The 26,382-nt window shown below is 41.7% G+C and overlaps 2 protein-coding genes across 3 annotated transcripts; one reads left to right on the top strand and one right to left on the bottom strand.

Annotated features, from left to right (window-relative positions):
- Nucleotides 1–175: 175 nt before the first annotated feature.
- CNOT8 (CCR4-NOT transcription complex subunit 8) lies at nucleotides 176–6,090 on the top strand. Its single transcript, XM_068698236.1, has 7 exons — nucleotides 176–332; nucleotides 862–1,063; nucleotides 2,291–2,484; nucleotides 3,158–3,319; nucleotides 3,553–3,697; nucleotides 4,340–4,450; nucleotides 4,772–6,090. Exons 2-7 carry the CDS (start codon nucleotides 947–949, stop codon nucleotides 4,919–4,921), a joined length of 879 nt encoding a protein of 292 aa, XP_068554337.1. The 5' UTR covers nucleotides 176–332; nucleotides 862–946; the 3' UTR covers nucleotides 4,922–6,090.
- A 1,197-nt stretch (nucleotides 6,091–7,287) lies between these two features.
- On the bottom strand, nucleotides 7,288–26,375 carry GEMIN5 (gem nuclear organelle associated protein 5). Of its 2 annotated transcripts, none has more exons than XM_068698230.1 (28): nucleotides 26,210–26,375; nucleotides 25,918–26,072; nucleotides 25,100–25,281; nucleotides 24,179–24,330; nucleotides 23,838–23,954; nucleotides 23,522–23,654; nucleotides 22,903–23,062; nucleotides 22,064–22,276; nucleotides 21,277–21,362; nucleotides 20,736–20,830; nucleotides 19,979–20,112; nucleotides 18,773–18,846; nucleotides 18,198–18,379; nucleotides 17,958–18,097; nucleotides 17,219–17,390; nucleotides 16,736–16,963; nucleotides 16,118–16,228; nucleotides 15,573–15,701; nucleotides 14,852–14,947; nucleotides 14,416–14,553; nucleotides 13,719–13,866; nucleotides 13,055–13,174; nucleotides 11,997–12,207; nucleotides 11,048–11,305; nucleotides 10,249–10,411; nucleotides 9,236–9,812; nucleotides 8,689–8,785; nucleotides 7,288–7,927 (listed from the first exon to the last, which is right to left on the bottom strand). In XM_068698230.1, exons 1-28 carry the CDS (start codon nucleotides 26,373–26,375, stop codon nucleotides 7,772–7,774), a joined length of 4,593 nt encoding a protein of 1,530 aa, XP_068554331.1. In that variant the 3' UTR covers nucleotides 7,288–7,771. The 2 variants fall into 2 exon arrangements, with proteins under 2 accessions (XP_068554331.1, XP_068554329.1); XM_068698228.1 differs by having other exon boundaries at nucleotides 23,838–23,957.
- Nucleotides 26,376–26,382: the final 7 nt, after the last annotated feature.

Consider the following 26,382-nt stretch of genomic DNA (forward strand, 5'->3'; position numbering starts at 1 on the left):
GCGCTCTGTGAGCGCCGGGCGAGTCCATCGCCAGCCTGAGGGGGAGGAGCCGCGGCATCCCCTCAGCCCAAGGGCAGCGGCTTTGCGCATGCGCACAGCTCCCCGCGCGGCGCTCCTCCCTCCCGACTCCCCTCCCCTACAGGCGCGCGCGCGGCGGGCGCGCGGCACAGGGCACGTTGCGGCGCGCGCGCGCCCGCTCCCCTCGGCTTTCCCCAGCGCTTCTCGCGAGACCCGCAGGAGGGCGAGGCGGAAATCCCGCCTTAAAGCCCCGGCGGGAGGCCCTGAGTGCGCCTGCGCGGGGCGCCACAGGCCCGGCCCCGGCTTCCGGGCAGGTAGCGGCGGGGGGAGGGGGAAGGGGGAAGGGGGGGGGCTGGGACCCCTCAGAGCGCCTCAGGGACCCCCCGGAGCCCCCCCGGAGCCCCCCCGGAGCCCCCCCGGCCCTGCCTGAGCTCCCCGCAGCCCCCCCGGGCCTGTCCCGGGAGCTTCCCCCCGGGGCCGGGCGGGTGGCGCGGGGCCGCCCCGAGGCGCTCCCGGGGCCGTAACCGCGCTGTGGGGGCGGCAGGGCCCGGTTGGGGCCCGGCTCTGCCTCAGGGTGAGGCCGGGCCTCGCCCAGCGGCCTGCCGGGTGCCTCAGCCCGGGGTGGGTTGGGGTGAGGGGCTCCGGGAGCTGCGCTGTTACCTGTGTCCCCCGCAGCTTCTCCTTCGCCCTGTCTGCAGGCTCCTAAAACCCCCCAAATCCTCCAATAAACTTCACGCGGGCTGTCGGGAGGTGCAAACAGAGCCGTGAGCTGCTCTGCCGGATCGCTGCTTCCTTCACGTAGATCTTTGTTCACGTAAAACACCGTTTCTTCTTCCTATTTATCACAGCACACTGATCAGATCGCACAGCTTGCAGCTCTGCCCTGCCATCGGAGTTTGTCAGCTGTCCTTGCCCTGGTTGCTGCAAGATGCCAGCAGCCCCTGCAGAGAACAGCCAGGTTATCTGCGAAGTATGGGCAAACAACCTGGAAGAGGAGATGAGGAAGATTCGGGAGATCGTGCTAAGTTACAGCTACATTGCGATGGTAAATGTTTCATACTTGACCTATTTGTCTCAGCGAAGGGATTTTGGGTGGGGAAGGGGAATAAGCTGGTTCTTGGGCAAGAAATGATTTGCCCTGTTCCTGATCTGACTAGACTAGAAGTGGTGAAAAACCAGAAAACTGTTTATGTTCGTTTCCAGAACGTGGTGCATGTGCAGTGTTCTGTTCCTATTGATTGATAGGCAGGGAAGAAAGAGAGCACCTGAAACAGCTGAATTAATTTAATATTTAGTCATTCAGTGTGTTAGTTTATGGAACAGAAAGTGAACGGGTCAGATGTACAAAGTCTTTAGTGTTCTGCTGCCCTATTTGTCCTTTGAATTTCCTTCCCCTTTTGGCTATGGAAACTGACGCAGAACTGTAGGACAAGAAACGTGCCAGTGACAGCGCATTAGCAGGAGTGCCTCTTCTTGGTGTGGTCAGATGTTGGTTCTTGTGGAAGAAAAATGTTCTGGTTGTAGATAAGATGGTGTGTTCCAGGAAGTTTTATTTAAGAAGACCAGAATATCCTCCAGTTGGGAGGAATCTCTGCTCTTAATAGCCTCTGTTCACTTGGCAGGAGCTGGTCAGTTACATACGTATTCTTAGTGATGTACTGTAAGTTATGCCAACTTTGGCTGGGGATACTGAACGTAAAGATGTGACAAGTCCGTTATAAAAGTGTGGCATAATAATACACGTCCCTTCAGAGTCTGTAAAATCCAATGTAGAACAAAGTTGTGCAAATAAATAGAATCTTTTGTTGCCATACACTGATAGGAAATGAGCTTTCACTTCAGTTGTTGTTCTGTTTCATCTCATCAAGACTGTTTATCACCTGTTTTATTAGCTGTGTTGTAGGAGTTGACACAAAAAGATGTTGGGCAGGAAAATGTTGTAAGATATGCAGGACTGTGTTCTTTATGAAAGTTTTCGTGTATGCTGTAGAAGTTATGTGATGTAATCTAAGAGTAAAAATAGTCTAAAAGTTTGGGTTTCAGCAAAGATGGTACACAATCACTGCCTAAAAAAAAACAGTTTCCGTATAGTAGGTGGAAATGATAGGACACTTGTAACAGTTTTTAATATCCATAATAGAATATGAAACAGGATTAAAAATAAGTGATTCTTATAGAAGTCACAGAATACAGTATTGAGACCTGCAAGTGTGGAATTGAACATACTCCTAGTGGAACAAGTGATGAAATAAGATTTGCTTTTCTTTCCCAGGACACGGAGTTTCCAGGGGTTGTTGTAAGGCCGATTGGTGAATTCCGCAGCTCCATCGATTATCAGTATCAGCTCCTTCGGTGCAATGTTGACCTTCTGAAAATTATCCAGCTGGGCCTCACTTTCACAAATGAGAAAGGAGAATATCCTTCTGGGATCAACACCTGGCAGTTTAACTTCAAATTCAACCTCACGTAAGTCTTCTAGGGAGTAGTCTGCTCTCTGCTGCCGAAGTGGTGCTTGTCTTTGGGAAATGCAGAAGCCTGTATGTTCGTCATCAGTGGTTGGTTTTGGGCAATAACAATTCAGATGCTAATACTGATTTAATGGGGCCCTATTTTTGGCATGACAGGAGTTGCAATATTTCTGGAAGTCAAAGCCATGCTAAAATGCTGTCCTTAATACCCTTTCCCTTGTTAAATAGCCTGTGCCCAGTAATTCTGTGTGCCTTAAGCTTTGTACACTTTCTGTATCTACCTGTCTCTATATATTATGTAATCATTTAAACAATTAAATCTATCTCTTTCTGCTAAAAAGAAATGGATATACTGTTTGCAGCGAAAAGGAAAATCTCTCTGCAGATCCATGCTAAAATATAAACTGGCATCTAAAGAAAAAACGGTGGAATTGTCGTATCTGTTAAAGGGAATGAATCTTGTTAAAGGGAGTGTAAATCTCAACTGCAATCCAGTTAAGATTGCAGATTAGCTTGTTACATATTTAGGAAGGTGCAGTGATGATATTGAAAGTGATGTGATATGAATTGTCTAGAGACACAGATGTGGAGAGACAGCCTAATGGTCACTCCAGTTTTTCAAAATGCAGTGGGTGGGGAATTTTTCTGAAAAAGCTGCTTTTCTCCTTCAGGGAAGATATGTACTCTCAGGATTCCATAGACCTCCTCGCAAGCTCTGGGCTGCAGTTCCAGAAGCACGAAGAAGAAGGGATTGATACCCTACATTTTGCTGAGTTGCTCATGACTTCAGGGGTCGTCCTTAGTGACAGTGTGAAATGGCTGTCGTTTCACAGGTAGGTTGGAGGTGATCACTGATGCTCAGAGGGTTTCCTCAGAGGGTTTTCTGCTTTTCCATGTTGCCTGGAGTTTTATGAATATCAGATTATGTTAAGGTTTGAAAACTATAGGGTATTAGAAAGCAAACTCCAAACTACTGAAAACTACTTTCTTGTGAAAAATGTGGTATTAGTACGGATGAGTACAGGTGCTGCCTGTTTATCTAGTTCCTGTATGTTTTTGGTTTTAGTGGTTATGACTTTGGCTACATGGTGAAGTTGTTGACAGATTCCAGGTTGCCAGAAGAGGAACACGAGTTTTTCCATATCTTGAACCTTTTCTTTCCATCTATCTACGATGTGAAGTACTTAATGAAGAGCTGCAAAAACCTCAAGGTACTGGCATCTCCCCAGCAAACAAGCGACGGATAGATAGATATCAGTGCTGCAAACAGACAGTAAGGCAAATGACAGAACTGCTACCCATACCATCTCTAAACTGGAGTGCGTATCAAAGCGAATAGCCATACATACACACCTAGGCTAAGTTTGTATCTAGCAGATGCTGCCTTCCCAGTTTTAAGCATACCAGTATGTTTATCATGTAGGGGACTTTTGCATAACCTTGTGTATCTCTAATTTCAGAGGACGGCTGTAATTCAGTATCCTTTATTCTTTCCTATGCAGGGTGGGGCATTTTGTTTCGCGTGAACTACTGCATGACTTCATTATCTGGTAGACACTCAGAGGGTAGAAAGTAATTTATCTACTGAATCACAGCCTTGTTTCAGGAAAGGGTGGGAAAGGTGCAGCATTTGTAATCTCTGAATATATACCCACAGTCATCTCGAGTATCTGCAGCAGGAAAGCAAGCTACCTAAATCTAGGCAGAGTATATTTACATTCTTGATTGGTTGTCACCATTTGAGTTCACTCACAGTTGGCATGTGTGTTGCTGGGAACTTGTGTTTTGGAGAAGTGTGGCAATCTTGGTAAGACAGGGCTTGTACAAAACAGTCTGGTCTGTTTTCACTGCAGGGCGGCCTTCAAGAGGTGGCAGATCAGCTGGATTTGCAGCGAATTGGACGACAGCACCAGGCAGGATCAGATTCTCTTCTCACAGGAATGGCATTCTTCAGAATGAAGGAGGTAGTGCGTTACTCTTCTTTCTGGTTCTTTTTCCAGTCCCTATCCATCAGTGCCAATAGAACTGATGTCGTTGGCGTTTTTGGTTTTTGTTTGAGCCTTGTGGCTGGCACACTTCAAAATGTCAGTAACAGGAAGTGTTGATATTTGCACACACTTTTTCCATTCATACTTCTTTCCAGTCCTTATTTTACTTCCCTAGCTGAATCCTAGAGGTGGCTGACTTCAGACAAACTCCTTGATTAAGGCTAGGTGCTTTCCAGTTTAGGAAGGAACAGGAACTGTTTAATTGTGCCTCTTTTTTTTTTTTTCTCCCCTCTGCAGTTGTTTTTTGAAGATACAATCGATGATGCAAAGTATTGTGGGCGGTTGTATGGCCTTGGCACAGGAGTGGCTCAGAAACAAAATGAAGATGTGGACTCAGCCCAAGAAAAAATGAGTATTTTGGCTATTATCAACAACATGCAGCCATGACAAGTGGGTACACCTCAGCAGGACATGATTACTGTATTGGCAGCTGCTGTCCTCAACTATTTTCCCTAAGCGTGTTTCAAAGGGCATCTAAAGTACACAGTCTGCAGAAGGCCTTCAGTTTTGCTGAATGAAGAGCTGCATCTTCATTTGAAAACCAGAAGGAGAGAGTTGACTGAATTCCTAATGCCAGCATTTGTGATTTGCCATCTTTTTAATACGAAGGGCAAAAGACACCAACTACTGTGTATACCTCTTTTTTTCCCTCTTTATACTGTACAGAATCTGCAAGGAAGACTTCAGAGTAGAATATCCAGTAAAGCTAAGGGTCTGGAAATCCAATGAAATCGGACATAGACATGCACATGAATTTGCAAATTGTGCTTTAGAAAGCTTATTTTAAAACTTCTGCATGTTGTGAGGGTCACAGCTTCACCTCATGGTTCGCTTCTTTTATCTTTGTATAGCCTGTGGAAACTGTTCCCTTTGATCACTGTGGAGGTTTCGGAAAGGATAACATTAAAAATGATCCTTGCAGCTAAAACTATTCAGAGATTTGCTTTAACAACACTGGGGATGGATATTACTGGAATTTATTTGATCCGCTCCATAGTTTCTAATTCTGTGTGGTACAGGTTTGACTCATGCTGAGCTTTGGCTTAGTTCTTACAGGCATTAATAAACTGTTCTGGAAGTAGATTAAGTTAACCTTTGCTCGAGGACCTCTTGACAGGACCAATATTCTGACTTCAGTCTTCTTCAGCTAGACCTACAAATTTTATTCTTCTTGTTCTACCACAGCTAGTTCAGCAGATGGGTAAACGCTTGTCCCTCTTCTCCCCTACTCCTCCAGTCCCCAGTTTTACTATATGCTTAACAAGCGACAAAGTAGCTTCCTTCCTTTTCATTATAAACAGCTGAAAAGCAGCTAGAGGATGGAAGAAGAGTATGGGATTCTGACTTTTAAAACGCAAGCCATTCTATAATAGTTTTTTCTTCCCCAACAGCTCTGTAATGGCATTTCTTTTTTTAAAAAAAAAAATCTTAAACGTAAAATGCATTTTAAACAAGCTTAACTCTTACTTAGGAGCGACGGTTTAGAGCTGGTATTTAAAATGGTTGTAAATAGTACTTGTTTTTAACTTTTGTAAAATAAATTTTTTTAAAACAGGCTTTGTTTTGGATTTTCCATCAAGTACTAAAATTCCTCAGAATTGAGGATTTGTAAGCTGAATTAGTGCTACCTGCATCCTAAAGAGGGAAGATGCTCAAGTTTCTTCCTTCTTTTACTCTTTATGATATGCTGCCGTAGTAGTTCTTAATAAAATCAGCTTTTAACTTTTGTCAGCCACTATACAGTAATTTTGAGTTTAAATGTACTCATTCCCTTTTTACTTTTCTGTCAGCACAGGAAGCAGTACTATGGCCTATTTCAGCACAGCTTAGCCACTTGAAGTGACAAATCCATTTTGCTCCTGTGAAGTTCTACTGCTTCATCTTGACTACTTGTTTTGCTTAATAGGAGAGCTGTTTGGTTAAGCAGTAGCTCCCCCTCCTGGTTTTTAAATGCATGGTAGAGAATTTAAGCAAATCTGAATCACCAGCTTATTCTGCAGGTGGATTCATCTCTTTTTGTATAACCCCTTACTTCTGTCTACTGCTATTTGAACTGTTTTGATGTTGTACTTGCCTTGAAGCAGGAAATGTATCAGTGTCAAGTCTGTGTTCTGACTACGTGAATCTAGAACAGTTCCTGATCATAATTTTTTTTTAAGAGAAATTTTTTGTTTACCAACTTTCTAAATCTATGTCCTCCTATACAGTGACTTTTTTTTTCTGCTGTACTTAAGTTGCTTCTAGAAATTACTAAGATGCTATATTCACTAAGGCTTTCACAGGCTTGCTTTTTCAGGAAGAGTTAGTTTTTATGTTAAGATGGGAGAAACCTTAAGTAGGCTCTAAGACTGGTCAGTATGTTGCATGTTCCAGGCTCCATAATCTGGGATCACTTTAGACACGTAAGTTAACAGCACCTTTACAGAACTTACTAGTACCTTATTTTACCCTTGCTATAGTTGAAAAAAAAAGTTTAGGCACAAACAGTTTCAGGAACAGGTACTTCTGCTTTTCCTGACCTGGAAAAGTCCCTTATCTCTTGCCAGTTATGCTGGAATCAACTGTAACAACTCTTGCCTTCCCTTTTAACTTGTATACCTGGCTTCATTCCACACGGTTTAAGTCATAGCACACAATACTTGCTCTATCTAGCATGTTCAATTTATGCTGTACTTAAAACAACAAAAAGACTTGTTTTTAAATGCACTCACCCTTGGTTGACATCAATTTATATTCATCAAATTAAATGCCAATTCCTGCTTGTAGAAGACTTTATTTAGAGGAGGGAAAAATTCACAATGCTCCTAAGAACAATACTGGTTGGAGGGTCAGACTACCTAAAGGAACCATTATTTTTTTCTGGAGGGTGGCTCCTATTCTTCCTCTGCTGAAAGACTGATATAGTTGCTCAAAACTGTTTCTCTTAAACATAAATTCCAAGAGCTTTCCTTGGCTTAACTTTCAACAAATAAAAAAAGATAATACAAAAATCCTCTACCGTTTCAAGGCCACAATCTACTGCTTTTCAGTTCTCTAACAGTCTCTTTAGTAGTAGTCGATGACCATGAGCGTCTGTATATAAACTTGATTTTTTTGTATTTTTTTCCAAAACCGTAGTCATCAATAACCACATCCATAGAAACAAACCTTCAGTTGAAGGAAGAACAGCCTTGGCGGTGTTAATTGGTGTTAAGCAATTGAGGATAGCTCTAAGGAGCTGTGCCTGGTCTCAAAACGTCATGTCAAGAACTTCCCACCAGCCTTCTTGTAAACGTTAGCACTACCATGTTTCCGGAGGAGATCCAATGCCTGTTCACGGAGTTCAGGAGGACACTGGGATCCGATGTGAAGGAGTACAAGGCAACACTCCAGCACGTCAGGGAAGGGATAGAACTGGAAGAATAAAAAAAGGTAAAGTGATGTCTGCTCTTTCGGTTAGAATAGTTCAATACATTCAAGCAGCCAGCTCTAAAAACCGCTTTACAGTAGCCTTGTAAGAGACAGTCAGGAGTCAGATGGATTTTTTTTCCTGTTCTTCTAGGACATTAGCACATTTAAGCAAGTTTGCTGCCTTAGGTAATCACAGTGATAGCGCCTTTAGTTATCTTACAGACTAGAGAAGAGAGGGGACAAGGCAGACAAGGAGACATGGTTTTGCAGCACATGGTGTGGTTTCAGCAGTTTCTGATCAATACAGGTCATTTTATACTTGACATTCAAAACTCAACTATCAAACCTGTTTTTGCAAACATAGAAAAATCAAGGGATTACTTCTAAAATACATCAGAAAGTTTCAGTCAGGATATCCCATTGAGAAGCTTTATCTGCACTCTCCAACAGCATGGAGACCTGTTAACTCTCAAAGTTGCCATAGCATCAATTCAGTGAAAAGGAGGATGATCCTGCTCATGTACGTGAGCCAGCCTGTATTTACACTAGCACTTAGACAGCAGAGTAAGACATCTTTGTCTTACAAACCTAGAGTGCAACCGTGGCACAAAGTCACTGCTCCTTACCTTATGTTAAAAAAAAAAAACATAAGTTTTTATGCATAAGGCCCATGCATAAGGGGGGGGGGAGGATTATATGGTAAGACTGCCCTTATGAGAAGACTGTCTTCTTTCAGAACCATACTACCTCTTCTGAAAACTTACCTTTAAACTGTCTGGAAATTCTGCTAGTTTCTGCTTTGCTTCTAGAAGTCGCTTTGTTAGCTCAGGGAGGGTAATTGTTTCCTTTACTTCATCTTTACTGTCAAGAAAAGAGCAGGTGTAATGTAATGAATTACTGTTTGGCTTAAATGACCACACAGCCTCCCTACTGTAGTCAGAGCACAGGAGCGTTAGACAAGCGTTATGCACACCCTTTAGTTCTTTCTTGCTGAAGTCCCAAATAATTGTTCAGCAAAGAGACAGCACTGTTAGATCACGGTTTGTCCTTTTCATTATCCTCCCCTTTTTCAAGTTGCTCTGCTTACTCACTGTATCAACACAGCCTGTGCATCAGAAAGTTGTTGAGCTGTGTTAAATTCATGCATGTGGTGGTGCCCCTGGGATATGCAAAACTTCTGAGCAGTAGTATTAAAGTGTCCCTGGGCAATGAGCTTGAGATCAGAGGGCAGCTGAGCTAAACAAGAAACCCACTGCACAAACAAAAAAAGCAACACCTTTCAAACCCTTTGTTCATGTTCTGAAAGCTTACCCATTTATCTGGCTCTTGTCAGAGCTTGGTTTATCTGATTCATTCTCTGAACTCTGCGGCACGTTGCCTTCCTGGATGCTTCCATTTGTGCTTTCCTGGAGATTGTTCCTCTGCTGCTGATGCTGGTGTATCATGTCTGCTAAAATCTGCTGGACCTCAGCTATATCTCTCTGCGTGTTCTGTAAAGCAGCAGTCGCTTCTGAAAGAAGCACTTTGCAGCCATTCAGTTTTGACTGTCTGTCTACCAAATCGACTGAGCTAGTTCTCGAGTCACTTTCTGGCTCACATCTCTGAAATTCAGTTGTACTGCTGAGATTTTCATCCATCTTAGTTGAAGTTTGATCAGGAGTATCTTCAGGAGAGGAGGGACCTGATACGGAACTCTGTTCAAGAGGTGGCTCTTCACTGGGACACAGCACAGGATCCAAATCAGTCTTTTGCAAGACCGTGGAATCTTTGGGTGGGTTCCACCACAGGTCATACAGCAGTCCATAAGCTGCGAAGCCCTCTAAACTTCTGCAAGCAGCCATGCTTTGAGAATTTGTGCTGTCCAGTTTGTCTCTCAGGTTCTCACAACCTAATAATGACCAAAAAAAAAGGATTACAAATAGATTATAAGATCAAGAGCTGCAGGGGAAATGCATGACATGCTTTGGAGGAGAAAGAGAGGAACAGTCCAGATGATTTGTTAACTATGAGAGGAACACAGCTTTCCCGTGTGCCCATCGCCCTTATGGATCAGAGCATGCTGGATTTCTAAGGTTACCAACACTGAGTGATGTTGCTGAGCTTCCTTCCAATCAGGAATTTTCATCTCCCAGTGGCCCTTGCACCACCCCAATTCCATAGACAATTAAACTCAGCGTGGGAGCAGTACGCTTCCGAAAGTCACAGGTTTCTTTATATATAGGAATATTTTACTCCTGATACTATGCCTAGTAATAAAAATGGGCACGTAGCTCTGAAGGTCCTCTTGTTTGTCAGTGCCAGGAGGTGTACCAGAAAAGCCTTACCTTCAGGAAGGAAGATACTGCAAAGCTCTTGCATCAACGTAAAATTGCCAGCATCGTAGCTGCGGGTCACAGCACCAAGAATACTTTTCACTGCTTCATTCCAAGCAGCAGCCTGATAGCTCAGTGCTGCAAGGGTCAGGTCATGGGAGATATGGAAAAGCACCTAGAGGAAGCAGCAGAGAGCACAATGAATAATTTTACTGCTAAGCATGAATGACTCACTGGTTAAAACCATTATAGAAAAGTCCAGAAGCACATGACTGACTCAAAAGCAATTTTCACAATGATGCAATTTACATAGTTTCCTTTATGTAGGAAATCAGAGCGCTTTTACATGACTTGCCACTGTGCTTGCATGTGTCCTACTAATTTGTACATCAAAAGTCAGTGACTCACTGAGGTCAGAGAGCTGCAGGAGCACCAGTTTATGACCAGACTTTCTGAACTCCAGGATATTTTGACAAGCACTCCTGCTTCTCCTGACAGTTCTACACAAAACCCCGTATCACTGCTGAGAATAGTCAGCTATGCCAGTCAGTCCCACCCAGCCAGCACGTCAGCGCTCTCAGTGCTCACCACTGACGCCATACGTGAGTTCTTACCCTGTGCAGAAACAAACTGGTAGATATGGAAGCTGCCACAGGTGCCTATCATTTACCTCTCTGACTATAACCTCATCTTTTAGCAGGATGCAGGAAGCAGTCCCCTGGAAACAGCTCACCCAGCACCACAATATGTCTGTGTTTTACTGCACGTGCCGTAGCGAGGCTTAGTGTCTATACAGATCCAGTCCAATTACCTGTTTTGGGTGGGTGTTGCTGGTAGAAGGAGGATGCTCAATACTCCGTAGCTGCTCCTGTGCACATGTGGCTTTTTCAGTGGTGTTCATGCCCAGCTCCTTCTGCCACACTTCTATCACCATGTCAAAAAATGAAGCGTCTCTGTTCAGCTCCCAGCTGTGGTAACAGGGAGGCACAGGGCTCTTTCGGTTACAGGGATTTCTTTCACTAAGGCACTTGCAAAGCAGTTCGTTGAGGCAGAAAACAAGTCTTTGCCCCTTTAAAAAGAGGGAAAAAAAAAAAGCATTGAGCTGTTGCAAAATGAAAAACAATCCCTTACTGACTACAGAAGTGGTCAAAGTTAAAAACGTGGCTAGTAGCAGCTTGCTCGTGATGGTGCTTCACAACAGCAGCTACCAAAGAAAAGTACTGACAGACTGAGAGGCTCTAAGGTCAGAAGGAAGCCTCAAAATGAGTTAAAGTAACCTTCTGCTTCACAATCCATACAACAATGAATTCCTGGATTAAACCTGTAATAGCAGATGGAGTTACAGTGAGCACGTTCATTCTGAATGACTTGAATGACACTGAACACCTTCTTTTACCTCTTTCTTCTGATTAGTATTATGTACTGATAATAAATAAATTAAAATGAATCTGAGTAAGAAAATGCAATACATCATTAACAAAAAAAAAGAAAAAAAACCACAGAAAAACCTCCACTACCTCTCTTACATACCTAATATGCACAGAGCCTATGTGCCTCTCCACCACATGTCCTTTTCCTCTGCAAATATGCATTTATTTATTTAAGTATTATCGCACAAACTTTTACCAATTATTTTGAGGCAAAACTCATTCAGGGCTTCCTGTGGATTGTTAATATATGGGCAGAGGTGCAAAGTTCATCAAGTTAATCTGGAGAGAGACAATGCTAAAATGAAGTGGAAAGGAAAGAACCAGACTCACAAATAATGTTTTCTGTTGTTGAAGGACCTCCTGAGCTCCAACCCAGTTTCTGGATAACAGCAGCTCTTGGGCACATCTGAAAGACAAACTTGCCGACAATTCCTCCTCTCCAGATACCAGAGCAAGCTCAGCAGCAGCTTTAAGGGATGTCACATCCCCCTTTTTTGCCAACACCTTAACTGCATCATAGGGTGAGGAAGCTCCCAAATAACTGAAGAGATACAAGCAAATTGATCTCAGGTTAGTACTAAGATACCACTTAGAAATTGCATTGCAATAGTTCTAGCACAAACTTACAAATGAAGATAAACCTTTATTTTCCACAAGGAGTCAGAGTTCTCATCACTTTGCTTTAAAAAAGGTTGCTAGAGACAGAGGTGCCTGATCCAATGCAAAGCTCCAGAGGGAAAGTGACACATCCTACTAGTCTGGATGGTGGTACACACGCCATGCATGGCTTAGAAGAGTAATACAATAAACAGATTCAAGAGACAGAAATTAGTGCATTGTCCAGATTCCAGGTGAATCTTTTCAGAAGTATAAACACTCCAAAAATGCCAGAGCTACAATCAACATCAAGCAAATCCACTACAGTAGTCCAAGCCAATATATTTCAATCATAATTAGTAATTTTGGTAGTCACAAATTTGAAACATTCTAATTAGAGGAGGGAGACCCACTGATTAGGATGTTAGCTAAGGCAACAAGAAACTCAAGTCAATTGTTGCACTGCATATTTCCAGTGGAAAGGTTAGAATGCTCACACAGATTTTTTGCATACATCTTAATTTTAGTCTTGGCTAGATGAGTTTTCCAGGACTTCCACTAATGTCTCTGAGAAGAGGTGGCTGCACTATAGTATGGAATTTGGGCCTTCTGCTCTGAACTGCCCTCTGGTGCTTCTTTTCATACTGCACTACAGGGAGTCAGTCTAGTGAGATCAGCCTCAGAAAGCACCTTAGACAAATAATGAACACGCCAGTCATCAGATCCTACTGCTAAAAAGTCAAGCGTTTCAGGTATTAAAACAATTCTGTCTTCTTACCAGTAACACTTACCATTTGGCAGCCATGGAATAATGACCATCTTTCTCTAACAGAGCTGCCCAACTGGTGTAGAGATCCTTCAGAATTGGATCTTCTGGACGCAACCTGGCCTTAGCAATTACAATTGCTTCCCTAATGCACATAAGAGAAACCGTACAGAAAAGTTGATTGACTGTATAAAAAACAAATACCTCCTCCTTTTGTAAGGGAAGTTTATCTTGCACTTAAAAAGTAACTGCCTCAAGTATTTTATGTCCAAGATCAAAAAAGAAAACTGGTCTTATTAGATCAGAAAACCAATGCCATTACATCTGAGATCCTATCTTATTTAAAAAGCACCCAACACTTTGAGAAGCTCCAGAATACTAATACCTGTATCTGGCTACACAATCCACCATGGGGAACATTCTACAGAAAATGTTTTAATTCAGAATAAACAAGAACTATGTTGTTTTATTCTATTCTTTTTCAGTTATCGTGTCTTAAGCATTAATATGTAGCGCAGCAGGTATTTTTTTACATCATACTTGTATGTAGACTTGGTAACTTCTCTGTAAATACTCTCATGCAGCTCCCACAGTGCAGATGTTACAGCACAATGGCTGTAACCCACAACCATCAAAGGAAATGTACCCCACCAGAAATAAGAAAAATCTAAACATAAATATACAACAACCTGTAAAAATGATTCACTTTCAGGAGCTCAACAGCCTCATATACTTTATGGATGGACAGGAGATGGGAGGCAGCTTTCACATATTGCTCCTGAAAGCACAGCTGCTTTGCAAAGGCTTCTACTGTCCAAACCCAAGCCTGATATCCAACTGCAAAAGAAAAAGCAATACAATTTACATGCAAAGTTTTAAGACTGAAAGAATTCCTGCAAGATTGACATAATCACTAGTTTCTTCAACATGTAACTTTTCTCTGCCCCATATTAGTGTTTTTGTTGTTGTTTTTTAATCATTCTAATACAACTACTGAGGAAACGGGACAGGTAAAAGCTTGGACTTGAACACAACTGTAAGACTTCAATATCACAAAAAGGTATTTAAACCAACAGCAAGCCAGAGGGACTGCTACATATATCAAAGTACCAACTTTATCCTTGTAAGTAATGCCTGCTCCTCTGAGAAGTCCCAAAGGAAATAACTTTATTTTCTGCTACAGCAACCTAAGGGTGCTTGTGGGAACATCCAGGTCTTTTTCCTCTGTCATAAGCAGGATTTGCGTTTGACTTTTGTCATCATGCAGTTAAAGAAGCAACTTCTTTCCAATCCAGAAAAAACATGAGTTTCCAACTCATGAAATCATAATGCAGTGACCCTTAGCAGCTAATTCAACCTACTTATGTGTTACAAGAACAAACATACCCATAGGCGAGATTGCTACCAGCTGGTCTGTCAGTTCTCCCCTCTCAGCAGCTGCCTGGAGGACGCCCTTCATATCTCCTTTCCACAACATGAGCTGCTGATAGAGCTCAGGATGTCCATTCTCCAAGTGATATTTTCCTGTTTGAAGTAAACACACTTCCTAGTTACCTATCGGCGTGAATGCAACAGTGTTATTCACCATGGCAAAATACATTGGCAAAAATGAATTTGTTCTGGCATAAGACGTTGCAGATTTGCATCTGAAAGCCATAAAAACTGTTTGGGAAAAGCAAGTCTTTTGTTCTCTTCACAAAGACCTGCATTCTCAAACCTACACTGTGCTCTGCAGTAAAGAAAATTCAAGCGTTTTTCCTAATCTGTTTTCTCCTTGAATGTCACGGTGACAGTGTCAAATTGGTCTCATTATTCCATTTACCTTCCACATCAATCATGCTGTGCAGAGAAGCTCTGTCTGCGAAGAGCCCCAGGTGGATACGATCCCCGAGGTCAGGGGACACTTCTTCATTATGATCTAACACAGATAAAGAGAATGAACATTCAAGATTTGATACAACACAGGGAACTAGGACCTGCCAAGTCACTGTTCTGCTCCACTACACTCAACTATAGCAAATATCCATGTCTTCCACTTTCTTACACATACAGGGATTTAACACGTGCTCACATTCACAGATCATTACTCAGAATTTGTTTCTGAGCTTGATTAGAAGGACTATGTGTGAGCAGAACGTTTATTCCAAATCAAACATAGCAAGTTCCCTTGCATTCGCTGAGTCTAAGGAATCACACCGTGAGAATAAAAACATCTCCCACATGGCTTATTTTCTCCTGCACATGTTGTGCTTCTGAAGGTGAAAAAAATCTTTGCAGCTCTACAGACAATTTTACCCCTACCTCCACTATACAGGATCCTACACAAAACTTGTCTGCAGCATCTACAGAATGCTGAAACACTTCAGGAGAAGCGAGATAGGAGGCTATAACCAGTTGCACAAAGGCCAAAATACTCAAAAGTTAATGCCTACTGGTCCAAATCAAGTCCTTAGACACTTACTTCTGAATACTTTGGAGCAGTTACCCCCTAAGTATTTTACCCAGTTGATCAGATGGAGGAAGCTGCAGTTTAAGATCAATACCTTTGGTTTTCAGACATGTAGCCAGCCTCAAGCAGTCCTGATGCAATTCATCTTTTGATCTGTGATCCATGGATGTGGTGAAGGGTAGAATAGAGCGAGGCTTCTTCTTCTTCAGAGAGGCATCAAAAACTGAAAAATCAGTCACATTTTAGTCCATGCTGCACAGTTACAAGTTTACAGCAGAGCTCTCAGAAATACTCAACAACAACCCTGTTCCTTAAATATGAAAATAAAAAGTGCATTCTCAAATGCCACCTGCATCTCTTTTATGACAATTCTAACATTTCAACACTGATCATTTAGCATATTTTTCTGCCCATCTTGCCTGGACAAGAACTAGCAGCTACAAGGCAGGATCTCAGCCCACATTAAACACCAATTGACCTGACAAGCAGGGAAAATAAAAGAAGAAAACTGAAACATTACAGAGATTTTAAGAGATTCTCTCTTTCTTCACCACTTATTTGGTGTCTTATTAAGAAGGGAAGCTACAGCCAAACTCCATTCTAGCAGTCCCACATCAAAGCAATCTGAAACATACTAACTTGGTTTCTCTTTAGGTGGATCTTTTTTCACGGGAATGGCTTTCTGGGTAACAAAAGGCTTTGACAAACTGAATGGAGATTCAGATGCAGATGAAGATACATCCTTGGATGCTGTGGAGTTAAGTGATTAAAAAGTGATTAAAAAAGGAAAAACCCATAGAAAGATACCTGACATACACATTCTGTAACAATAATAATAATTTAAAAATACAAAGAAAATAAGCTTTGCTTTGCCATAGAACTGAATAGTATTTTAGGGAAAGTAAATAAGAAGAAAATGTTACAGAACTGTCAGAATGCTAAGGAAGATGTCAGAAGGCACTAATGAAGGTCTATCATTACAAGACTTATCATCAGAAGGCAACACTGACCAAAAATGATGCTTTTTCAAGACATGGTTAATTTTGTTCACTAGTCCAGAATCTCTTAGTTAAAGACAAATAGTCCCAAACTAGTTTATAAAATTATGATTTCAGAACACCTTTCCTATTTCCTTCAAGTGGACTACTTCAATAAAACAACATTATGAGAAAATCCTGCATGAAAGTACTAAGCTTGCTGATGCCCTGAAGGCTGAGCAGTCTGGGAACCATTAAACTAAGACAATTTAATTATTACCAGGTGTGGAAACTTTATCAGGCAACTCCATCTCCCGAGCTTCTTTTTCTCCTTCATGGTCTGACACTCCATTTTCCTCTAGCAATACATCCTTCACGCTCTCATCTCCATTCACGACATCACTTAGATCCTGTTTGGCTGGACTCTTTCCTATAGGCTTTTTCTTCTTCTTGGCTTTGACTTTTGGTTGGATACTTCTTTTTTTCTCTAATTCTATACTTTTTTTGCCTATAAAGGTCACAAAAATTACTTTCATATTATTTGTAGAGATTTTTAGTGTACAAGCTGTCTGCCTCCCAAAATCAACATTTAGTTTTCCAATAGGGATACGACTCTATTTAAAACTGGAAAGTTTACCCCTGAAGGGGTAAGCAGGCAGGCTTGAATTTAACATAAAAACTTTACTACTATTTCATGGCAACCCTCTATTTCCCAGCTCCCACATCCTCTTCAGGAAAGGATCTTTTGTTTGAATATACTTACCCTGAGGTGGCCGTGTATGTTCCTGCTTTGAGATGTACCACTTGTGAACATAAAAGTCATCAGCTCCAGTATAAACAGAATCTGAATCCACTGGTGACCACTGCACACACAGTAGCCGGCCCTGGTGACCTCGATAGTTGCAGAGTGGCTCTTCCTTCATAACATCCCATACCTTATGAACCAGAAAGAAACCCAATTACTCAAGAAGTCTCATCTTCCCTTAAAACCCTGCATTTCCTCTTCAGTGATTTGCATTTTATGATCTTCTCTATTAGTGAGCTGCAGATATATTTCAGTTACCGATAGGTAAATGGAGAAAACTCAAGAGCTTGCTTTGTTCGCAGTGATAGATCTGTGTAATATCTTTCTTTTTTAAAAGATCCAAAAATGCTAATACGAAAACAGTAACAACTGGACTTAAAAATCAGTTTGTGAGGCACAAAAACACATTCACTGACCAGCTTCTCTCTACAAATTCTCATAAGTCTGCACTAAAAGCCTTCTTTGCAACATTCTCATTTGTGCAGCGTATAGGAAAACCAGAAATAAACATAAGGCAAAATGTATCTCTCATTTTCAGCTATCCAGAATGAGATTGTTGCCAGGGGAAAACATGCACTCATTAAGCAAGTTAAGTTCACAAAAGCTTTGTTGTTCACTCAGCTGGGTTCTAAAATACTGCAGAATGGATGATTTGAAAGCAAAACAAATACATTTCTGAGTGGCTGCAGAGCAATACCTGTGCAGTGCCATCATAACAAGCTGATACCAGTCTGCCCTCATGGTGGGGACTCCACGAAAGACTTGTGATTTTAGCTGTGTGCCCCGACAGAGTTCGAAAAGGCTCTGTTATTGTCAAAGGACTTTCTGAAGTGTTCTCTGAAAGAAGAAAGAAAATGATAAGTATGGCTGGCAATACAAACCAGGAATAGAGCAAATCAAGATGCCAAGACTTGGAATATAATCTGCAATCTATTACCTACGACACTCTTCAGATTATGCACATAAATAGTGGCATTGACTGAGCCTGAAGCTATCAAGTAACTCAGCTCTGGCTGGCTCCCATGCTCGTGATGCCATCGAATAGCGTTAATCAGTTTATGATGCTGCTGGATAGTGCAGAGCAGCTTCAAGCTTGGAGCCTGAAATATTTCAATTGACCTGAAATGTAAGAACAGCAACATAAGAAATTTATGTCAGTGAAAATGGGATTTTTTCTTGTTGTTATCCTGCATAAAAACGACAATCCATGAAAAAGAATAGCTGAATGAGTTTTTCTTTTCCAGATTCAAGTCACACCCTGGTTTAATATACAAGAAAGCGTGTTTCAATCAGAGTAGATCCTTGTAAAAATGACCTAACGTGATGTTGTGGATTCTCAATGTCACAAGCAACTACACTAAACATCAGCAAAGAATGCTGTATTATCACAATTCAGGCACACAGGCAATGAAACAAGAGACAAACCAGAATAACAAAAATACTTTTGCTTCACTAGAGTGACTCGACTCAGGATCAGCACATACAGAACCTTAACCTACAAGCAAAACATACCCATCTTCATTGCCAAGAGCCAAGAGTTTTCCATCTGGTTTCCAGCTAATCTCTGTACGTGCAGGCAGTTTGTGCTGTGGAAAGAAGACACAATTATTACCAACAATCACACAAACTCTTAAGTCTCTTTTGGATGCATTTAACAGAAGACTGGCAACTGGACAGAGTTACGATTACCCTGCAAAATGGAAGTCACAAAACTGCTGGTTGAGTGATGTAGCAGTGACATAAGCTCAAGCAATTAAGAAGGACTGCAAAATGATGCAAGAACCAGTGATTATTTTTATCAGTTCAGTGAAATGTCTCAAAGGAAGTCTGTCTGGATTCCAATAAGACATTAACACTCAATTCTCCTTATGCTCCGTAGAAAGCCCCAGACTTTCTAAGAAAATTCTACTACCCTTCAAAAGAAATCAATGTTTACTGTAATTCTTCCTATTCTTTCTAGTTTGGATGCAAGTGACTTGCAGTACAACTATGATTTAGATGCCTAAAAATGATTATTTCATTGCTTATGACACTAGTCTCTTAACTTCCAGCTAGTCTTTTACTCAAGCATGAAGCTACAACCTAGCTGACATAAATCAATATAGTCTGACTGACTTCAGTTGATTTATGCTGTCTTACAGCAACTGAAGACTTAACCCACTTCACTTTCTTTATCCTTTCAACTAAGAAATGACTGAATCATACCAAAGAGCTAGTTATGGTCAGCTATCACCAACTGATCTGCATTAGCAGAAGTGTAACAGGAAATAGACTCCTGCAGAATCATGAATGCCTTTACTTACTGCTATGTTTATTTTAAAAACTGAAAAAGTCAATGTTTGCAACAAAAGAACCAGAGAAATTGAGGTAGTTAACCCATGCATGCCCACCACGCAGTCTAAGCTATGACATCACTCAGGATATTACTTCAGCTGTGTTGAAACTGGAAAGCTCTGTATAAATCAATTATTTTAAAGAGCCATGTACAGCTTTATAAAAGAAAAATAGAAAGGTAAGTAACTCGTTCCAGGAACAGATGTGCCATGTTGACACTGGGGAAGAGAAGACTCTTTCAGTGGCAAACGCAAACTGTCTAAAGTGTTTCACGGGTAGAGATTAAGGGTTTTATTTATTTTTTGTTACAGATTCATCACGGAGGCTACAAAAACTATGACACGGTTACTGCAGATCCATAGAAAAAGACAAAATCATACTCACTTTGATTGAATTAGTGTCTCTGATGACCTTGTTGATGTCATTTGCCTCCCCACTAAGCTTCCAAGGGTTGTGTTGAAAAACAATACCTTCTCCAGCACAGCTATATAAAGTTACAGAGGGTTGTTCACCTTCTCCTGTTCAACAGGGGAAATGACTAAATATATTATGTTGTTCATTAGTCTTAGCAAAAGCAATTACTCCCACTATAAATCAAATGTTATTTTAAAAAGCTGTATAAGTGCTTTGATTGCCTGAGATGTAGCAGCAACAAATTCTCACAATAGAATCCTCTGAAATGACCCCTTATTTCTAGGTATCTCCATAGTACAATCGCTTCACATATTTACACTCCCTTTAAAGCTTGATCAGTGGAAAAAAGAAACAAGCTGTATAAGAGTAGCTACTGGCACTGTTCTGTTTAGTCTGAATGGTAGAAACATACCTATGGAGCTACAGAACCCATATCTGACCCTAAACAATTACAGAGAGCCCATGCAGTTACTTCTTTGTAATACCCTGAGATAAGTGCAGAGGTGCTGTACTCTACTCCCACTTACTTCCTTTAAAGCTACCGGAATTCAAAAACTAGAACAGATTGTTTTGCTCCCTTGCAAAACTGTTAACGATTCCTCTAGCAGAACACACCCTAAGTAGCTTGAAAGGATGGCTACCAAGCAAAGGATGGTGTGCCAATTTCATGGCATCTGTGGGCTCTGTGCAGATGTCCTACTTTGTCACGAGACATTGCAAGACTCACCAGAAGACAGAGGTGGAGTTGGAGGCCCCCAGGCTAGTGTGTACACAGTCTTCTTGTGGTAAGTACTGGAGATCTGAGGTGGCTTGTTCTTTGCACTGGGCAGGAATATAAGGAAGAAGGGGTAATCAAATTTCAGCAAAGGGAAATACAGATGAAAATAAAATAATTAAAGCACTGTATTCCAGTGGTGAAAATAGACACTGCCTTCTGTAGGACAGTACTAGAAACAGAACAAAACTGTCTTGATGAACTGCACATGCATGTTGCTCTTCATTTTCTGATAACATCTTTCTAGTTAAAGTTTTCCTTGACTGATGACCTCCAAGAGGTGATGGTTATGCAATTTGAGCAAGGTTACTTAAGAGCTACCAGACATAATGAAGAGATGAAAAGATACACTGAAAATCCATCTGACTGCTTTTAATTTAATCCTATCTCTTACCTAATACAAACATATACCTCAGGAATGACCATATCACCTAATGCATAGTGACATACCAGCAAGATCTGACACTAATGAACTAGAAAGCTTCTTTCTTACCTGCTGGAAAAGGTGTCAAATATGCCAACTTTTCCATCATCTGTTCCAAAAGCCAAGCAACCTTCCTTAGTTGGATGCCACGATAACTGCAAGAAAATGAGAAAGGAACCCAAAATTACACAAGCCACAGACAATTTATTTCTAAGTAATAAACAAAAAGTTAAACATCGAAACTGATAAGCAAGCACTGTCTCTTATATCCACTCTTCCAACTATAGCCACTTGGTTTGATCACTCCACAATGAGTATCAAAGACTCTCCCCATATCAGTTATTGGGACAAGACGAAAGGTACTAAAATCATTAAAATACTACTTGATATCTACATTAAAAAATAGAAATGGGGGATACTGTAGGACAATGAGAAATCTTTTGGCACAAACAAGAACAACTACCATGTTTTAAGGCTGCCACCTTTTACCAGACCAGATTAGCCTCTGGCAAATCACTAGTCATACCCAACCTGAAGATATCCATGTCGGGCTTTGTGCATGTCATAAACCTCCCAGCAGAGCAAGAACCGTGGATGAAGCAAGAAACAATCACAAAGGCGCATAAAAACAAAAACGCGAGGAAGTTTCTAGAGCTGTGAAAAGGTCTAAAAGCGTGTTGCTTGATTCCAAAATGTACTGTATACCAGAATAATTGAGCACAAAACGCATAAATTAGCTTTATATGCATTTGGTTGGGAAAAACCTTTTTCAGAGTGAAAGACATTCTTCAATGAGAAAAACAGAATAAGAGGAAGAAAAGAGACAAGAAAAAAAGGGAATCAAAAGCACACTTACTGCTGTAACCTTGGATTTTATGCTTTGCCAGAAGGTTTTAACGTCATAGATATTGCTCATGGACAAAGTATTCCAGACACGGATCATGCTGTCCCCAACACCAATGGCAAGGCAGCCTGGGTCCACAGGGGAGAAGGCAAGACTATAGACAAATCCCCCAAGCGAGGGCATTGTCCAGCTACAATCAAGAGTTGATAGGTCCCAGCACTTCACCTAAAGAATATTTAAGGAAGAATAAATGGTTAATGTAGTGACCGATATGACACGGAAAAAACAAAGCGAGAGGAAGTGAGGGGAAGAGTCAGAGGGTCAAATTCAAGACAATGTATGCCATTTCCACCCAGGGGAGTACATCACAAACGGCTGTAATAATTGGAAGACTGTAATGGAACAGACAAAATGACTATGCTTTAATAATATGGTCCTCTTTTGACCTCAAAACAGGAGGCTCTCTGCTGCTTGTAAACGGCAAACAAAAACAACAAAAAAACAAACTTCAGCTTGTACAAGTCAGTACTATAAATGAATTTAAGAAGGAAAATAAAGCCACATTAAAGTGGCATACACAGAAAGACCATGGTAAGCTCTCATTATTTAATGTTTACCATTCAAGTCCAGAGGGGGATAATCATTTGGTCCATGATGGTAGTAAACGCTTGATCTTACAAACTAACAAAAACACACACAGTCTGTGCTCAGAACAAATTTTAAGCCATGTTATAAAATGCTGAGATAAACCCACTTTAAGAGAAAATATACAGCCAGAAAAGGGGCAGTTTCACTCAGTCATACTGTATAGCCACTGCTATTTTTACATTAATTTCAAAATGGGTTCTTACATCTCTATCCATTGAAATGGAAAAAAGCAGCTCTTTGTCTTGATGCTTCACGGAACACAGATTGAACACAATACGGGAGTGATTTTGTCCTTCTGAAGATCCTAGAAGTGTCCACTTGCGTTTTCCAGGTTGGGTCAAATCCCAGAGCAGCAGTTCTCCTCTGTAAAATTTAAAGTGTATACTTCATTATTCACTTCAGAAGAATAACACAGGTTGTTGATGGTAACATGTGAACACGCTACAAGATTAAAAGTAATGCCATACTAACTCTAGACACACATGCGCTACATGTCCCTATACACAGATATACAAGACCCTATAGATACCCATACTTAATCACACTGAAGACTGACATGCCATTTTCTCCCATTAAATGGGCAAAACCACAATCAGTACCATTAGCAGTTGATACTCAGATTATAAGATAAATAATGGGACAAATAATACTATTCTAGAAGTCTGAACTCCCACTTTAACTCTTGGCCCGTCCTGTCTCCAGCTAGATCAACAAAGGAAAAAGATGGGAGAGTCAGTGTTTCCTACCCAGTTCTTCCTTCAGTATTGAATAAATTAACCTACAGTTACTGTCTGTACCCAAACTGCTGTGTGTCCTACTTACCCAAAGGAGCTGGATACAATTTCTGTGGAACGACCACAAGGCCAGTGAACAGTCAGCCAAATACGCTCTTTGACAGCAGGATCAATAGCTCCACCTCTTCTCTTTGTGGGTGGCAACTTCAAAGTCATAACACCTATGGAACCAAAAGGGATCATCTAGACCTTGTACATCAAAATCTGACAGAAAAAGAAGTCCTGTAAATCTGATGCTTTAAGTACACTCCCCACGCTTTAAACTATTGGGTTACAAATGAAACCTGAACTTAGCTCTTCCCCCATATTGCTATTGTTTATCTCACAGTATTAATTGTACTTACTTCTGCCTCTAGTACAGCTCCATATTCGTATGGTCTGATCTTTGCTTCCTGAAGCCAGGTAACAACCTTTCTTCGTGGTTGCATCTTGACTCAGCTCCCCATTTGGAACTTCACCTGCTTCTGAAGGAAATACCACAGAAGTGAAATTATTATACTCTAAAATTCAAAGCTCTGTAAAAACTACCTGAAAATACATTGCTCTGTATCAGAAAATAACTGAACTCAGCAGTTGCCTCTGATTAGCTACTTACTGACTTTCTATGGATAAGAATTCAGTTCTCTAGAAGGACATCTAAGTGAACTAAAAAGCACTTCACAAACTATTAATCACTTCTACGTACCTTGGAGTTCATCTTGCCAAGCAGGTAACCTTTCTTCACCTGGCACAGGGCACCAGGCCAGACAATGTATTTCATCGTCATGACCTCTTAGCCTATGAAGAATTTCTTTTTTCCTGCTGATGTCAATTACAATCACCATGCCATCCTTGTAGCTAAAAACAGAGATTTCAATTAAAAACTAGATTCTTGGATCCTTGTGGAATATCATCTAACCTGACTGCCAAGCTATTTAACAGGATCACTATCTCCGTATTACAAAAAGAGATGTCAATTTACAAGCAATATGAGAATAGCTGTCAACTCTGGCTTAAGCAGAGCACTGGCATACATACAGCTGCCTTCTCTTCAAGACGTGCAACCACACAGCACATCTGGCTTCAAGAATGACACCAATTTAGTAGCAATACAGCTCTCAGAAATTTAAAAATTAACAGTGGCTTTTATAAAAGGAACATGTTTTCTTTACCACAAGTTACTTCCATTCCCTTACTTCTCTTGTGTTTGTTATCCTTCAAGAGAACTGTATGAAGTCTAAAGGGCTTTCAGGTTCCATACAGTCTCAGGTTTGCAAAGGACGGGAATTGCAACGATTGACAATGGCCTAATAAAAACTACACAACTCTATTCAGATAGTAAGCTACAGATAGTTCAGAAGTAAGTTACAATAGAATAAACACCAGTGAAGTCTATTCAAGAAAGATGAGTTTTCAGTAACTTAAGGGATTCAAACCAAACCTGGTCCTGTGAATTGTTACAGAATTCTACATCTTGCACGTCTGCTAATCAAAATGTTATTTCTAAGTTGTTGTATGCCAGAAGAAAAAAACAGCCACCAAAACCTCTTAAAAATAACCTTACAATTGTGCAGCAACATTTCCAAATGAGAACCTTTCAGAAGAACGGGAAGCAAAGCATATTTACCCGACAGCCACGAGGTTTTCATTATGAGGAGAACAAGTGAGACAAAAAATTGTCCGAGGCTCTGGGAAGAATTGCTGGCTGTCACTTCTGCTATGCCAGTAACAAACAATTATCCCTTTTTCATCACCGGATACAACCAAATCTTTCACAAGGGGTGACCAGTGCAATGCTGAAACTGCATTCTGAAGAAAGACAAACGAATACATTTAAAGCTGTCTTGTATGCTTGGCCACTGAATTTATTTTGTAGGTGGTTTAAAGAATTAAAGCACAGAATAAAATGAAGTGCCTTTAGCAGTGGTTTCTTTTGGATGGAAAACAGACAACGATACTCTAACAGCCTGCCTTCATTCACAACCTAGAAATCGTGTAACAGTGAACAACTAGCAAAAAATACTGTGAGCACTCCCCAGTTATCAGTTGGGTTAACTCTAAACTTTTTCAGTTATTTTGGGCTTCTGCACATTTGACTGATTTGCCAGCGTCCTGAGACACAACAGCTGTCCACGTGTACGTTCTTACCCCTGTCCTGTGCGGGATGATAACTTGATGGAAAGATTTGAGGCAGGCAGGGTCTGGATGAGTGGCATTGAGCACGTGCTACAAGCACAGGCATGCTCCCAAAGCTCTGATGACTGCTTGAGGGTGTTATAAGAACACCACAGACCTAAGGCTGGGACAAAAACCTGCCCGGGAGCGTTCACTCACCCCTTCTAACTTCACCACCTGGGGATTCTCCCTCGGGTTAGGGTGAGACCCTGACCTTTAGGGGTGAGACCTGAGGTATAAAAGGGCGGGTTTGGGCTTCTTAACTCCCACCTGGTGCAGGTCGTGCTCTGCCAGCGGGCCCAAGCTGTCGGCGTCCCACAGCTGCACGCTGCCATCGTCGGAGCCGCTGGCGCAGAGGCCGCCGTGCGCGGGGTGCCGGCAGAAGGCGAAGGCGCCCACCCTGTCCGTGTGCCCGAGCAGCTCCCCTGCAGCGACACCGAGGCGAGCCCCGTGAGCACCCCGAGCCTCCCCAGTGCCCCCTCACCCCTCCCCAAACCCCCTCACCCCGTGAGGCGAGGCGAGGCGGGGGGGAGCAGCGAAACCCCCCGCTTCACCACGGTACCATAAAAAGCGGGCGCGGCGGGGCTGCTGACATCCAGCAGGCAGATGCGGTGCCTGGCGGCGAAGCCGAAGAAGCGGCCGTCGGCGCTGGTGTCGCTGCAGCGGCTGCAGTACCAGTTGGGCGAGGCGGGCAGCACCCTGCCCGCTGCCGTCCCCGCCGCCGCCATCTCGCCC

This window comes from Anas acuta, chromosome 14 (genome assembly GCF_963932015.1).
Source record: "Anas acuta chromosome 14, bAnaAcu1.1, whole genome shotgun sequence".
Classification (NCBI taxonomy): Eukaryota; Metazoa; Chordata; class Aves; order Anseriformes; family Anatidae; genus Anas; species Anas acuta.

Excerpts from the sequence above, each read along its gene's own strand:
- GEMIN5 (XM_068698228.1), bottom strand. The coding sequence starts at position 26,375 with ATGGCGGCGGCGGGGACGGCAGCGGGCAGGGTGCTGCCCGCCTCGCCC. Across the intron at positions 14,554-14,851 it reads CAGCATGATTGATGTGGAAG|GAAAATATCACTTGGAGAAT; the intron begins GTAAATGGAATA and ends TACTTCAAACAG. Across the intron at positions 13,867-14,415 it reads GGTAGCAATCTCGCCTATGG|TTGGATATCAGGCTTGGGTT; the intron begins GTATGTTTGTTC and ends TTTCTTTTGCAG.
- CNOT8 (XM_068698236.1), top strand. The coding sequence starts at position 947 with ATGCCAGCAGCCCCTGCAGAGAACAGCCAGGTTATCTGCGAAGTATGG. Across the intron at positions 1,064-2,290 it reads GTTACAGCTACATTGCGATG|GACACGGAGTTTCCAGGGGT; the intron begins GTAAATGTTTCA and ends TTTCTTTCCCAG. Across the intron at positions 4,451-4,771 it reads CATTCTTCAGAATGAAGGAG|TTGTTTTTTGAAGATACAAT; the intron begins GTAGTGCGTTAC and ends TCCCCTCTGCAG.